The sequence below is a fragment of the Cebidichthys violaceus genome, unplaced genomic scaffold (assembly GCF_023349555.1).
Source record: "Cebidichthys violaceus isolate CVI_PGR_0920_01 unplaced genomic scaffold, fCebVio1.0.p SCAF_15, whole genome shotgun sequence".
In the NCBI taxonomy this organism is placed as follows: domain Eukaryota; kingdom Metazoa; phylum Chordata; class Actinopteri; order Perciformes; family Stichaeidae; genus Cebidichthys; species Cebidichthys violaceus.
In genome coordinates this window covers 8,834,628-8,851,469 of record NW_027176318.1, presented here as the reverse complement: position 1 = coordinate 8,851,469, position 16,842 = coordinate 8,834,628, and the positions used below count along the sequence as shown (strand labels likewise).

Below are 16,842 nucleotides of genomic sequence, written 5' to 3'. Positions count from 1 at the left end.
TTACGGTGGATCCGAGCGCCGGTTTGTTGTGTGGTCGAGAGAAGGCCGACACAGCATAAAGCTGTACATAACGTGTCCAGTGGAAAAGCAGGCAAGTGCACTTTTTGGCAAAAACATTAAAAAATAAATCTGTGGTGGTTTAGCCCGCAAAAACACATAAGAATACATAAGCCTTATAGTCTGTCTAACATGGCTTTGTAGGCAACCAGAGGTTCTCATTACAAACCCACATGATATGAAACATCCCCTCAACAGAACACATATTGTCCGCATGTCTCAATTACAGCCTGAATTCCTCGCTTAAGAAACACACACGCACATGGAAATATGCAAAAATTATAAAAATGTGTGCATTTATTTAATTAGCTCAATGCAGGTAAAGATGCTCCGACAACAGATGTACTTACATTTATCCAAAGTGGGACATAGTTTGAGCAGTATGAGAACAACAAGGACTTAATCTTCACACACAGGCTTAGCCCAACTCCTCAATTTCCACTAAACAGAACCTGCTGTGTGCGTATGTGTGTGTGTGTGTGTGTGTGCGTGTGCATATGTACAAGTGTATTTGGGCTTGGCCAGGCAGCAGAGCTCTCTCAGGTTACACACACACAGGAAGGCTCAGAGCAATAACAAAGGCCTTTCAAAGGAACCCTCAGCAGGTTAAGATAAAATGTTTTCGCTCAAACTGATAAAAAGCATCTGCAGCTTAAATGAACAGGCGCTGGTATCGGTGGCATGGTATGCACCGCAGATCGGCCGGCACTGATTAAAACAGACACCGGGCTGTCTCTCTTTAAAACACACACACAAAGTGCCAACAGCAAGTGTGTGTGTGTGTGTGTGTGTGTGTGTGTGTGTGTGTGTCCAGTCTGGTAATGACAGAAGCACCTGTGAGGTTTAGTTCCAGCTCTAAATCCATAGCCTGCCAATAATGTCCACTGTAGGAAACAGAAAACGGAGAGTGTGTTATTGAGCAGTTCTACACTCCACTTTTCCTGTAGGAGCACCACTCTCTTCTTCATCCACCTCAAACCACCTGTAACTGCTACATGGATGTTTGTTTGTGCAGAGTGCATGTGCATCGATAGAGAAAGCCTGTTTAAGTGGTGTGTGTAACTTTTCTTCTTCATAACCACACAGGTTGACCAAGACCACACTCTTATTTACCGAAGACAGAACAGAAGCAGGGCAGGAATGTGTGTGTGTGTGTGTGTGTGTGTGTGTGTGTGTGTGTGTGTGTGTGTGTGTGTGTGTGTGTGTGTGTGTGTCATATTTATGCGTGGTCATGCTGACATCTGTGCTGTCACATCAGCATGTGTGCATATTGTGCGACTGTAGCACAGGATAACTGCAGCTTAAATTTAAATTATGACTTTTATGACCTAATTTATGGCAGTTAAAATGAAATACAAGCCTACATTCCACACGTGGAATAAATGTGAAATTGGAAACAATTGCATGCCTATCAGCACGGAGGCGTTCTTGATGGGGCTTTTACCCAGAAGACACAAAACTCCAACACAGTGCAATGTGCTACAAAAGGAAAACTCCACCTAAATACAAGTATGGTCGCACTTCCCTGATTGTGGTCATTTCTATCAGTAATGACAACATTATTACTCCCCAAAGTAACCGCAATCAATCACATCGTATTTATTCATTCATTTCTGGGGGGAAACCCTGTGTAAGTACTTTTGGTCAAATTTGAACCAAGAAGTCAGTTTGTAAACTGTGATGGGTGTTTACAATGGACAGCTTGGGCGCTTCTACCATTCACCTTTGTTTTCACTTCTGAATAAGATTGCCTAATATGCACTTTGTTGTAGCTCTGTTCCTGTGTTTCCAGATGTCAGCAATTAAAAGCAATTAAAAGCTAAAGTAAGACTCAGGTTGTATGATATATCAGAATTCCCATATACTGTACATTTTAGACCTTTTTTTTTTTTTTTAACTACATACACCCTTGAAGTAGCGCGTCCACCTTCTCGCGTCTCACCTGGAAGCCCTGGATGCGAGCCAGGTAGTCCAGCTGCTGTGCAGGCTGCACCGAGACGCAGCAGGGCAGGGCCGAGTTCTTCCCCTTCATTGGCAGGGAGGCATCGGCTGTGGGCGACTGACCATTGAGCAGCAGCTCCCTGGCCATGGTAGCGGTCGGGCTGGGTGAGGGGCCCGAGCCGCTGTAGTATGGAGGGTGTCCTGGGGGCAGCGGGGCAGAGCAGGGCCCCATGTCTTTGGATGTCATGTAGTTAACGGAGCCGCCGCCGTTGCTGCCAGGGCCCGGAGCGTTGCCCCCTTGCTTCCTGCTGGCCTCCATCTCCTGGTAGACGTCGGGGCTGAGGTGGAGCAGACCCTTCTGGGCTGGAGGGATCAAGAGAGTGGGGAGGAAGGACGGATGGAGGTTGAGATAATGGGGAGAGGAAAGAGAAACACAGTAAGGGTCAGATGAATGGATAAATGGACAAAAATTATGAGAGAGAGAGTGGAAGAGCAGATAGAGATGGAATGGGCAGATATAGTGTTTAAGAATAGATGAGGTCACATGGTTTATAAAGGAGGGACAGTGGTAGGAGATTGGGGGACAGACGAGAGAAAAATGGTTATTATGGCTCTCGTTATTAACCGTCGAAATGATTTGCACACACATTCCCCTGTCAGTCACTACCAGACAATGCCAGGATGCATGTGTGTGCCTAACCGTGACCATTTGTGTGTGTGTGTGTGTGTGTGTGTGTGTGTGTGTGTGTGTGTGTGTGCGTGCGTGCGTGCGTGTGTATGTGCTGGCTCCGAAACTGACATTCCCTCACCGAACGTAGATGACAGTTTCATGTGGTTTGGCAGTTCCGAGCACTATCAAAGTGTCTTCTGGGAAACACACACACAGCCTCTTTCTCTCTCGCTCTCAAACACAAACACACAGACACAAACGGAGCATCCACCAATATCAACACAGCGGCTATGACTTCATCATTGATGGGAAACAGCGCTGTCAGCTAACCGGCATCCTGCTTCACTTATGACGGCTCTTCAAACGCCGATCCAGCAGAACTCGGAAGCTGGTTCGGTCTCAGATCAAGGTTCTTGTGAGAATACTTTGGTGGCTCCGGGGCGGGGGGAACGTCTATTTTCATCTGAGAGGCCAAGGCACCGCTGACCGACACCGCTTTAACAGGACGCATCTTGATCCAGATATGCTGTGGTTCCATCCAGGTGAGCGCAGCGGCGATCCAAGACTATGTTCTGATTTAAGATAATAAGAATCTCATTCAGTTGTGTTGGCTTCCTTGCACTCAGGACGTCACTGTCCTGAAATGGTCGTGACAGGTGGAAGGAGGAAACACACCAACACTTTGTGGCTGCGGTGGAAGTGAGATGAAGGAATATGAGATGTGAAAGAAGATGAAGAAGAAGAGGAGATCTGAAGGGAGGGGAAGGATAAAAGAGAAGGATGAGCGGCGAGGCAGTACAGATGGAAGAGGAGGTCGGGATGAATGGATGTGAAAACCACGCGGAGCCTCCGAAGCCCAGCCAAGGTCACCAGAGACAGGAAGACCAGCTGTGTGTGTGTGTGTGTGTGTGTGTGTGTGTGTGTGTGTGTGTGTGTGTGTGTGTGTGTGTGTGTGCGTACATCCATGTGTGCTTGTTTGTGCGTACGGGTCCAACAGCTGGGAGAAAGCGCTGGAGTGAGAGCATGACTGACGGGCCACTTCCTGTTTGAGTTAACATTACCATCACACATGCATTACACACATACAAAGAAAGAGTTTTGCGCACTTGTAGCTTACTCTCGTCTAAGGTTTCTTAGACCCCGCAAACAGGATTCCCCATTAGGACCAATGAAGTTCACTTTGCTTTCCAGAGGAGCAGAAAAGCTGAAGGAAACAGCAATGAAGTCCAGGACTTATTACTCATACTACAACAAACTGGCCCACGCCAGCAAATGACACAACTGTTAGGATTTTATTCCCCCCCCTCCCAATCCTGATGACAACTTTAATTAGAATTTACTCAAGTAAAACTCGCAGGCCTGCACATTCTGAATGTTTCACAAAAAATGAAAGGTGTTAGCCAACATGACATCAGCTGTGGACAAAGAAATTGTGTATTTTTTTTTTTGGGGGGGGGGGGGGGGGGGTTGTTGGGAGGGGGCAGTGAATGTAAGCCATGTGAGTGTGTGTGATTGTCTGCCTGAGTGTGCGTGGGCGTGCCTGTGAGGATGTTTGCATGTTTGCATGTGATTGAGCGCTTGAGGCCGGTGTCTGATGGCGAGCAAGAGCGTGAGAGCAAAGAGTGAGACAAAGGAGGAGAGACAGTCAGAGGGAGAATACGTGAGAGTGACGGAGTGTGTTTGTGCGTGAGTACGCTGGGTAGAGATTGTGAAACTGTGTACATGAGAGAGCAGGGGAGAAGCACAGTGAGGTTTTTGGGGGAACGAAACAGTACGGGAGAGTGTGTTTGTGGTGCTGGTTCCAGGCAGCATTGGAGGGGTCCCACCCAGACTCGACGTCCGGTGGGCCAGGGGAGAGCTGGAGGGAAGCCAGAGCCAAGCATGAGACTGATCGAAAACAGATAGGGCCAGAGCCCGCCGCTATAAATCACCACGGTGGAGCAAGACCTTCACATAGTTCACACATGCACAGACACACACACATGCACAAACACACACACACACACGCACACGCACATGCACAGACACACAGACACAGACACACACACACACACACACACACACACACACACACACACACACACACACACACACACACACACACACACACACACACACACAGCAGGAAATGAAATGTGGCAACTCGAGTGAAAAGCCCTGCTGCAATACCCATGGGAATAGAAGGGAGAAAAATCACTCTCTTCTAACTTCTTTTTCTTCTTTTTTTTTTTTTTACACTCCCTTCCTGTCTCTCAGCCACCCTGTTCGTTACAGCATTGCAGCCCTCAGATCAGTCAAGGCAAATGACACTTTACACAATGCAGCCACGTTCTTTATGTGGAGCATAGCTGGTCAATGACGGCTGTGTAGGGAACAGATTGTATGTTAGCTCAGGTACAACCAACCACTATGATACAAGTAACCCACTTTCTTGAGGTTAATGTACCACACCAATATAAACCTAAATACTTTCATCATATCATACCCATTCGTAATACTATTTATGGCTGATGTTTTTTTTTTAATAGCCTTTGTGCATCGCATTCTGTAACTGATTCTTTATTCTAGTTTTTAGTGTTATTGGCGGAGTCCGCCTTTCCCGTGCAGGACTTAAATCACATATCCATGCACAAAGGATACATACAAAACAGATGACAGCTGGATGTCAGACTCCAAGATGGCACCCATTAAATTCTCTTTTACGAGAGAACCAGCAAAATAATAGCCTGCTCTCTTAATAAGTTGCTCTTTTTTCTGTTGCATGAGTGCAGTGCCTTACATAAGTATTCACCCCCTTTTGCATTTTTCGTATTTCATTGCATTACAACCTGAAAGTAAAATTGATTTGTATTTATGTAATGGACCTACACATAATGGTCAGAATTGACAGTGACAGAAGAATTTATTTTTTTTCAAAAATTAAAAAAACTAAAAAGTGTGGTCAGAAGTGTGCTATACCGAATCTGTAACCACACCCGGCGATGATGTCACAGTGTACTGGCCCGCCCCCGAAGTACACTTTACTCTACTGCAACAAGATGAAGTCAGCAAAAACAAGATTGTCACCTGTTTTAACTTTAACATCCCTGTAAAGTTCTATTTAATAGTGAAAAGGAGCTTAGCTGTGAAACCGTTCCTGTAATTTAAACACTTGTAAAGTTAGTCAAGAGCTGAAAAACAATTTCCTGCAATTTGTTTTCTCTAAAATCACACTTCAGCACAAACAACAAATTATCACTGTTTAAATTATAAAAAAATATGTTACAATCATTCTGATGCCAGAGCTTATTTTTACAGCGCACACTGCAAATCTGCAAATCTGCAAAACTGATTGAGTTATTCCCACTTTTCTTCAATAAAATGCATAGTCAATCAAAACCACGGACAAAGCCGAAACATCTCCCATTCGTCAATCATAGACAAAACTGAGAGCAGCTGTATCTGTTTGAATGAGCTGTAAATGGTGTTTATGCAATAAACATTATTCAGTCATTAGCGTCGTGTGAGTGTTGTGCGGTTTGGGCAACTTTAAAGAGATAATTAGCAGATAGTTACGCCTCATGCTGAGTCTGAGATAAACTATGAGTGGGAATGGCACGGGACCACAGACACGCTCCAAACCAACAATAGGAATAATCACCAAATAAGGAACACTTTGTTTCCCACGGGGCTCTGCTCTGGAGGTATTGGGCAATGCTCGAGCTTTGGGCTACCATAGAAACCACAACCTCCACAATAGTTTATCCAAGAAAACAAGCATTTATCTATAAACACAATTTAGATGATATATCTTTCAGAGAATTGGACTGAATTACACATGCGAGTGCTATAAAAGTTGTGGCAGGAGCTCAGTTCTCATCTGGATTGTGTAAATCGAGTCTGGAGCAGCAATGGGCAAACACGAGAGGACGGAGTCTTACCAATCTGTTTTGTGCATTTCAACACGACAAAGCTGAAATCTCACATTCATTCCCCTCTCTAGGCTGCAGCTGGATACCCCATGTCAGAGCGCTGCCAGAAGCCTTCATCAGACCCGCGTGACGACAGCACATTCGAATCTAATAATAATATCGGTTTGTTTTCCACTCTGCTGCTCCACATCTCACACGCTGCTCATTTGTCCCCCGAAACTGTTCTTTCTCAAGCTGTTGACATTTACTCTGCTGGCATCCAGGGTGAAGCTCCACACATCGCATCACAACAAATCAAGCTCAGATATTCCAATGCACGTTGATCTGCTTAAGCAACACCGTGACTATGAATTCCTTGCATAACTTATTAAACCTGTGATGAATATTAACCTACTGAACAGCCGCACCATGTGGTATAAATGGGAGAAATAACATTGTTGCCAGACTGTGGAGACCAGGACAACAACTGAAAATAGAATGTGAAGTCCTGAAGTGGCGTTTGACTTTGGTAAGAAGGCTTTTTCATTGTTTTTATTTTGATTGTAGACAAAATGGCCAACTTCACAGATACAACTGAGAGACACCACCAGCAAAATAGCATCTTTACGCTTTTGAAAAACACCCCTTAAGGCCATCGCATTCCCATGAAAATTCATACATAAATAGTCATAAAACTATTTTGTATTAGTCTACAGTTAAATATGTCCCAAATGTCTCTGCATATGTTTCATAACTGGTTTCATCCATGATAGAGACGGATGAACAGAGACTTAGCTGCACGTTAACATGCAGTTGAATGAACAGGTTATTGTCAGTGAACTGCAGTAAGGCGGAATCTCATATGATATAACAGCATTTGTCAGTTATGAAAGAGGTCTGGTTTTCACAGCCATGCTAGCAGCTCTGCGAGGCTACACTAAGGCACAGCGGTGATTTGAGCTACATGCTAACGTCAGCATTATTAAATGCTCACAGTGATAATGTAAACGAGCTGGTGTTCAACAGGTATCATACAAACCATGTTCGTCATCGTCGTTCAGCCTGATAGCATGCTAACATTAGCTAATTAGCACTCTGCACAGCACAGTTAAGGGCAATGGGAAGTATTTGGTAATAAACTAAAGTACTGGACAAATTGGAAATGTGACCCGATGATGGCGCTAGATGAAAAGTCACGGGATTACCAGTGTTACATGGGTCATCCTGAGGGGCACATGAACGTCTGTACCAAATGTCATGGGAATCCACTGAATAGTTGTTAACATGTTTTCACTAAAACCCAAAAAATAACAACCTCATGATGGAGCTGGGGAATGTCAAGGGATCACCAAAGGATTCATCCTCTGGGGACCACAAACGCCTGCAGAAAAGTCCACTGCAATCCAACTAATGGTTTACCAGATACACATTAACATGATTTAATAGGTTGAAGACAGCTGCCTCTAAATTTGTGACACCATATATCATGAACTGCATCAACAAAGATGAACAGCCGCCACAAGCTAATCAAAAGGAAAATAATACACACTGTAATGCATTATATATATATATATATATATATATATATATATATATATATATATATATATATATATATATATATATATATATATATATATATATATATATATAAAACGTTATACTATTATACTATATAATAGTATTATACTTATTGTTTGGAGCTTTGAAGTAACTTAATCATCATTACAGTGCTTTTTTTGATGAGCTCTTTATCTTAGGTTGTCGACAGCTGGTATGTGGTATATCCTCATATCATCATATAGCCTGCCTCAACGTTTTGTGTCAGTGTGTGTAGGATTGTGTGTGTGTGTGTGTGTGTGTGTGTGTGCGCGCATCTGTGCTCCAGTGTGCTTGTGTGTTAATCCTGAGTGAAAGGCTACTTTTTTCTGCACTGGACGGCAGTGGGGGGACTCCCCGGAGGGCCTCAGTGTGCCTGCCCTGTAAGCCTGTGTGAATGAGCCTGAATTCGCAGGCTCCCCACGAGGACGCACGGCCGATTAAGCTGACAGTCAGAGGCCCATTGACCAGTCACAGAGATTAAACGCCGGGCCGTCTCGTCAGCTAAAACCACCTGCGGGATTGAGGGAGGGATGGAGAGCCGGAGAGGAGGAGGAGAAGGAAATGGATGGAGACACAGGGAGACGTGCGGATACTCACTGTTACTCGTCGCTTCGGTAAATGACGCCTTTTGTCCGTTCCAGCCTTTGTTGTCCATCTGTAGTGATTCGGAGAGAAAGGGAGAAGGAGGGAGGTAAGAGAGATGTAAATTCTTGAACAGACAGCTTCTTCACGCATGTCAGACGAGTTCCTTCCTACTGTTTGGGCCACAAAGAGACGAGCGCTCACAGGAGTGGATGCTTAAGAACCTAGTGTCTGTCTAGGCCAGCTACTTAATTGGTAGGGGGGTTGTCAGTGTTCAGTATTTTAAAAAAAAGTCCCTTTTCAGTGTGTTATTTCTGCTGTGGTATGTCTATTGCCTCCACAAACACAAACGGCCACAAACACACACGTGTGTGTGAAACAGAAAAACAAATATTTTCTGATGTGCGTGAGAGCTGAGGAGATGACATGGTTGTAAACAAATGCATCCCCCTACCCCCTTTAATACCCCTCCCAAGTCTCGTCACACTTTTGCACAGATCACCCACAATCCCACGGTGGGAATGTAGCGCAACAGAGCCCCCCCAAAAAAAGAAGGGGAGGCAAGGGAGGACAGAGAAAGAGAGAGATCTAAAGAGAGACATCCTATCCTACAAAACAGGAGCTTGGCAAACACGGTTCAATCATTCCACAGAGCTCTGGGTTGTCTGAGGATCTAATGAGAAGTAGGCCGTCCAACTCATTCTGATAGAGATGTTTTCGGAGTTGTCAGGCTAATGCACATGCCATGTATCAGCCACTAACTCTAAATATTCTGCCTCAAGTGTAACCAGAAAGGTCTCACCTCTTGCCAGGAATTAGATTAAACAGTGAGACTCAATGGACTGCTTATTTCCAGAAATCTTAAGACATCAAAACATAGTAGTTTCTAGGGCTAACGCATTAAAACATGCAATGACGCAAATAGAAATTCAATACCCTGCGTGCAACATTTTACATTTCCTTGTCGACGCATGCAACTGGAGCGTGTTCAGTGTGCAGATTTAGAAGTTTGTCAAAGAAAAATGGCAGCGCTTGACTGTTTAGTGTGAGGATGAATATCGACTGCGAACTGCATGGATTGTGGTTTCTTTGGAGTAAACGAGACAACTTCACAGACATTCTGATAAGAGCAAGTGTCATCCTTTAGCTATATGGTATGGCTGTCTGAATACGATACATGCTGCAGCACATATCTAACTAATGAGCTGTCTAGGGGAACGATGAATATTTACAGAGAGCCCGGTTATGTAACCTCATCTCTATCTTAATCTGCTCTCTTGAGTTTAGAAAACCAACGAGGTGAATAGAGATGATGGTGATCAATGTTTGCTTGCAAAGCGCAGTCGGTTCAGGGGAGCTGAGCAGGTTGTATAATAGGTTGACCATCACTGGGACTCGTGATAAATCTGAGAATCGACGTTGTCCCAGGGTGTCTTGAAATTCTGCACGGTGCTGTACAGATGCGATAGCGTGTGGAGGAAATAGGATCGGTGCACAGAATGTCTTTATGTAAACCGTCAGCACGCAGCCGTACAACCGAGATCACTATCGCCGCAGCCCTGCTGCTGGCGTGGCTGGAATACCAACGGTAAGACGTCCTGTATACATCTCAGTGGGTCTGGGTTTGTGGAAAAGGTGCTTTCCTGGAAGCATCTATGAAAACCATTCACGTAGTGCTCAAATTATATTTTATAATTATTAAAGTAACCTAGTTACCGGAGGGAAGTCAAAAATTCTTGACTTAAATGACTACCCACATTGTAAGGACACAAAACTGGTTTTCAAATAATGAATTGTTAATTGTTGTACATTTAGTTCATCACTCTGTCGTCCCCTTAAATAGATAATGAAAGTAACCGTAAGCTGCAGTCCTATGATCACTCAAGCCCCCGAGTAGAGCACTGACAGCATACTGTTTAAAACTTGGGATAAACTATCTACACTTACAGTAATCAGGCACTTGAATAAATGAGCAGAGCGGGACACGTGTATATAAACTGGCCATCAAACACAAAAGTCATCGTGAGCAGGAGAAGATGAGTGGGGTTAGCACCTCGGTGGGGCTCTGAGGGACTGTGGACGCCTTGTATCCCAGCTGCAGGAGCATCGCCTCGGCTGCGTTCCGCTTGGCCACCTTCTTGTTGGGTCCTGTTCCCGTGGCCACCTCGTTATTCACCTTCGCCTGCAAACACACGCACAGAAACACACACACACACACACACACACACACACACACACACATTTACATACACATGAGCTAGACATCCAGAAGTAAATATTATGGCCGTGCAGATACACAGTGTGATAGTGAATCACTGAATGACTTGCTAAAACAGTAATAAATGTGCAGAAAAAATGTCTTTTCTCATGACTTTCCTCTTCCTGTCGCTCTTTCATTCACTTTCGGGCCTCGCTCGCTCGCTGGGGCCCGAGTCAGCCGAGCAATTTACATCACGCAAAAAAAATGTTCCGAGTGAAGTGTTTGTTTTTCAGTGATCCTAAAACATTAAATCTGTCCGCGCAGAATGTAAGCAGAGAAATATCAGACGTCGTTTTGTTATGCAAACAGACAATTACACTTGTACAAATAACATTGTGGGAGCCAAAGCCTGTGAACAGCCAGACTTCAGTGCACTCACTCAAAAGTGGTCTGACATGCTCACTAAGTGCTCGCCTGAATGCATCAAGTAGGACACAACGAGGAGGAAAGCCTAAAAAAAAAAGATCTCCAAATTGCTAAAACAAACACAATCGCTCTTTTATCAAATCCTAAAAAGATGATCACACACTCAAAAGGCTTCCAACACAAGCTGGTGCCTTTATTTTTGTAACTAGTGATGGGTTCAGAAAAAAAAAAAAGATGTGAAAACAGAGACTCATTTGAGTCCCGCTACTTACTAAAAGGAAACAATGTGGAAATTTTAGAAGAGCGAGTGGACCGCACAAAAGGAACAACGCACACACTCACGGGACCTAATGTGTGTATCAAAGAGGCACGGAGAATAGGTTTGAGGCTGAATTACTGCCCGACGCTAAGAGACGCTCTGTTCTTCTTATGAAAGAGGAGGATTAACGGAAAAAGAGAGACAAAGAGCGAGAGTTTGACTGAGAGAGACGGACACAGAAAGACGGACAGGAAGAGCGAGACAAAGAGAGCAGCAGTTAAAATGTTGCGCATAAATTAAAAACGGACTATGCCAGCGTTCTCATACTCGAAACAGACTTGTTGACTGGGGATGTAGACACAAACAGATTGTAGCAACAACAACCGAAGGACAAGAAACCGACAAGCAGAGTATTCACTGAGACCGCAACTCAAGTGTTTCCCAACCAAATCTAAATAGTGTTACCGTCTTTCCCTTGTTTGCCGTCTCTTTTGACAAACACTAACATGGTTTATGAATAATCCTGACAGATTCAATACATTGGCATGCACAGTCAGTAATAGATTCACTGAAACAGTAACATGGTTCACAGTAAGCCGGGGAGCAGCTCATTAGAGCATGAAGGAAATCAAAATAAAACAGAAAAATCTAATTACAAGTTCTGTTTTTTGAGTGATCATTAATGTCTGTAGGATGTTTTTCATAATACCTTCTTCATTTAGATACTATGCATGTGAGAGTACCAGAGAGATGCAAAAGGTAGGTAGATAAAATAGAGACAGACAATGCTAGTTTCTATTCAAAACAAGGCCGATCTAATTTAAGGCTAACCAAGAGGAATGAGCCTATGTAGTAATAATGTGGCTTGTTTTTAAATGCATGGCCTCAAGTAGTTAAAGTAACTCTGAATAGAGTAACTGTGGTTTCTGATGGGGTTCCTCATCCATGCAAAAAGCCCCTGCTCTGTTTACTAGATTAGTGATAAACAGCAAATCATCCATAACTGAGTTAAGGGTTAAAGGTTGTTGCTGCAGCGAGAGCATGACATTAGATTCTGTTAATGAATGCTGGCTCCTTACTACACGAACCACACTGCAGAGTGCTGCAGGAACAAGCCCTGAAACCAGGAAATGAGTTAGTGTTTCTGTACTTCTGGTTCCCTCGTCTCAAAGTCAGTGGGTTTGTTCAATGTTTTTCTTTTTTTGGATTAACACAAGCTCAATAGATAATAATTATATTAAAAGATATAAAATATGTCAGTAAATACACCTCTCTCACTGCCTTTGCAGCCTTGTTGAATATACTCGTGGTCATGTGATTCGTTTATAGCTTAATATTAGCTTTTTGCTTCGGCCGATGATCATAAAATCATAAATGTTTAAGTTAATTTGTGAAGATTAGCTTGCTGAACATAACTTGAAGGTATCATGAACTTGTGTTTGCCACAGAACTTATTTTCTGCAATAATTCAAAATCTAAGGCAAAAATCCCATTGTCTTTTTGTCGAGGGGACCAGTGAGATGCTACTTTAGGGGGTTGGCCTAAGAATAAGTCATCCCTGCAGCGCTCCATTCTTATGTCTTTCTGTAGCACAGCTTTTTTTGTCAGCAACAACAGCTTGAAATTTCAATTTAATAGCATAAAACAGTTGTCTACTTCCCAGACGAAAACAAAGCTATAAAGATGGATGTTCATCTATTTTGAGCTTTATATGCATAGCTATAAAAACAATGAATATCAATTATAAATCATGTATCACATGCTAAATGGTACCAGAGCTAAAAGTCACTTGTCAGGCATTCGGATGTAGTGCAAAGCCGGACACAAGTGTCTTTACGCACTGGAAAACCTGAAGTGGAGACAATTTCATCTGAAAATCTGTGTTGCTTGGACACTAAGCATTTCTGTTCATCCTTTAAGGGACTTAAAAATCAATGACATTGGGGACTTAATGGCTGACGATCTTTGTTACATTTGTGTGTTGAAACCAATGCTGTCATTGTCCTGTACAGCTGAAAATAAAGAGAGAGAAACATTACAAAACAATTTTGAAGAAAAAGAGACAACATAGAGTATATATAGGAAAACTAGAAAGGAAAGGTCACATTTTTGGAACGTAATAGAACAAAAATAATAAATACAAATTCTCAGGACACCGGAAATGGAAGCAGGGTGAAGGGCCGACTACACACATGACAGAAATAAGAGACCAGATCATAATCCCAGGAGAAAACCAAGAAACTTGTGTTCTGGTGTGAAGAGGTTATATAACTATAGTGATGTGTTGGGCTGTGAGTTCTGGTGACCTACGATCAATACAGTGCCTGAACGCATCCTTTGTAGACACAGTCAGAGCCCTGAAGCTACCGTTTCTTTGCTGACCTTCCGCTCACGCTACATCTCCTGGGTAGATTCATTGTTTGAGGAAAAATTCAGCAGGTGATAGTCATGCTCCTTTTCTTCTTGTGCATCCATTTGCCCTTCTCCATCTCAATCCCACTTCCTTTAGATTAGGCTGCCTGAATTCCTCCAGGGAAGAGGTTTCTTGTAGCAGCATACATAGAATAAGAAATGTGACAAACCTGAGAAAAATAAAGAGAATATGAAACAAAACCCTTGTTTACCTGCATGATGAACTCCCGGCGTCGGGGCATCCCCCTTTCAGAGAGCAGCAGGTACTCTGGCTCCTTCTCCTTCTTCGCCTGCTGGATCTGGGCCAGACGGCTGATCGGGTTCATGCCCTGGCCATAGTCTGGTCCTGTCTGGGTTGGAAAAGGAGGAGACACAAGATGATCAATCCCAGTCATCACAATTATTCAGGGTTGGGCTGGCATAATGGGCATTGCAACGCAAGGGAGGCATGGAGAAATTATAGGCCAAAAAAAGGAAGGAAGGCCCTTCAGGTCGAGTGGCCTGGGGCGTCCGAGGCTACAGCCCTGAACGTTTCATGAACAGCCGGACTCTTCAGAACCCTTTCAGCGACTTGCTGCTCAGAGTAAACTGAGGCTGGCAGCGTCCCCCTCCCCTCTCCTCTCATGCTGTATGCACGCAGGCAGGAGTGGTAACTATGGTTACGGGCATCGGCAGGTCATTTTGTTGCTTGTGTGAAGGTGTGATAAGTCTCTCTGTGACATGTCTGTCTGTCAAAGTAACTGCGGGTCTGCGTATGCGCATTCCTGCAGTCTACAGAGCTTAACTGTCAGTTCAGTAAGTGTGTTATTTTGTAACCTGTACACAAAGGCCACAGCTTCCCCCGGCCACAGTACCTTGAGGATGGTCTTGGTGCGTTTCTTGTAGTGCGTCTTGGGTTTCTCCACGATGGGGATGAAGGGCAGCTTCTTCAGGTCCTGCAGGATGGACAGAGCGGCGCGTTTCTTGGACAGCTTCTTGCTGTTGCCCTCGCCCTCGGAAGAGAACTCCCCCACGCTGACGCGGGTCAGGAAGCTTTTCATGTGCGGGGGGCCGCTCTCCTTCAACACCTGGGGAGGGGGGGGGGGTGTATAGAGCAGGAACAGGTGGGAGATGAGCATGTACATTTTAATCGTGCATGATATGTGTGAAGGAGTGTGTGCAGCGCACTCCGCAAGTGGCTACACCAGGTGGTCCGAAACATCTGTTCTCGATGGTCACAATGCTACCCGCCCATGTGCGCGCGCATCTCTCTCTCTCTCTCTCTCTCTCTCTCTCTCTCTCTCTCTCTCTCTCTCTCTCTCTCTCTCTCTCTCTCTCTCTCTCTCTCTCTCTCTCTCTCTCTCTCTCTCTCTCTCTCTCTCTCTCTCTCTCACACACTCTCTCACACACACACACACACACACACACACACACACACACACACACACACACACACACACACACACACACACGAAGAGAAACGTGTTCATAGATGACAGTCTCTAGTGATGTGGGCTCAGTTTCCTTCCTCTAGCCTCTGGTCACCTGGGAGACCTAAAACAAACACCGGCTGGCGTTAGGTCATGCTTCTGCAATCACATCCACTTCCTGTGAAGTCCAAGTGTGAGAGTGTGTGAATGTGTGTGTGCAGCAGGTGGGGTACTCCCAATCTGATTTAGGAAAACACACTGGAGGAAGAACTGGGTTTCACACACGGACAGAGTCTAGCAGTACACGATCGGCTTACATGGACACCTTTTGGATTCTGTCGCTCTCACTCAAGCTGTAGCTGCTGTGTGTAAATGTAAATGTCCACTCGGACTTTCTCAAAACCCTTCCTATCCCACCTCCCTCCTTCCTGCTCTCCTTTATGCGAGCTCAATTTGTGGTGCAGACAGCACAAATTGGAGCAATCAGATGCAATCTAGAAACAGTTCATTTGAACCTAGCGACCGATAAAACTGATTAAACTGATAAGCGGAAACTTGAGCATTCCTCAAATGCTCCACACATCAACACAGACTAATACCAGACCTTGAGGAGAACAAAGAATAACGTATGCATACCCTCTTCTTCTCCACTCTACATTTCTCTAAGAAATGACAAGTCTGGCGCATTAAAACCAAACAGAATGGTAAAGCCCAAATAGTTATTAAAGCTTCAGGAATCAATAAAACTACACCCTTAACATTGACAAAACACTCCTACGCATATTACTGCAAAAACACATGATGTACATGAAGTAGTTAAACTCATTTACTAGCTGTGTAATTTAATTTTGACTTAATTAAATACAGGCTAAAAAGACAGGAGGTTATGTTTAGGTTTCCTCATCCTAACTATTCCTACTGAGGTAACTGAAGGACATTCTCGTAAACAGAGCCGACTCTGGCCCCGTGTTCGCCGTCAATGTACCTGTTAGCGTACCACCATTCCTGCACAATGAGCTCAACTGCACAGTAGGGATGTGTGTTGTGGAGCACTAGCTGTCTAAGCTAACATCCAAACTCACTCCCACCCAGGGGACCTGCTCTGGTCTTGCTCATCACCAGAAAGAGGAAATGCAACATGGCAGCTTCTTGTACGTTAAGACATGCAATGGGACCGGACACATCCAAGTTCTAAACTTTTGGTGTTGGTGATGGATCACTGGCCCTGGTCAGCTGAGATTATGTCACTTGGAGAAATAAATGTGATGCTGTTGAAGTGAATGATGAGATGCGATGATTTTATAGCTGCACTCAATCACTCTTTCAAGCTTTCTCTGTCTCGTGGTCCATCCCACAAATACACACATTTGCATCCTGGTGTGTGTGTGTGTGTG

General features: G+C 44.2%; 1 protein-coding gene across 1 annotated transcript in view; it reads right to left on the bottom strand.

Moving 5' to 3' along the window:
- The window catches only part of stau2 (staufen double-stranded RNA binding protein 2), a 74,120-nt gene that overhangs the window by 32,794 nt on the left and 24,484 nt on the right, over positions 1 to 16,842 (bottom strand). Inside the window, exons 8-12 of the mRNA XM_068709846.1 lie at positions 14,894 to 15,106; positions 14,252 to 14,389; positions 10,796 to 10,924; positions 8,758 to 8,815; positions 2,000 to 2,361 (exon numbers count right to left, since the gene is read on the bottom strand). Coding sequence (XP_068565947.1) covers positions 2,000 to 2,361; positions 8,758 to 8,815; positions 10,796 to 10,924; positions 14,252 to 14,389; positions 14,894 to 15,106 — 900 coding nt within the window. The remainder of the gene's footprint in view (positions 1 to 1,999; positions 2,362 to 8,757; positions 8,816 to 10,795; positions 10,925 to 14,251; positions 14,390 to 14,893; positions 15,107 to 16,842) is intronic.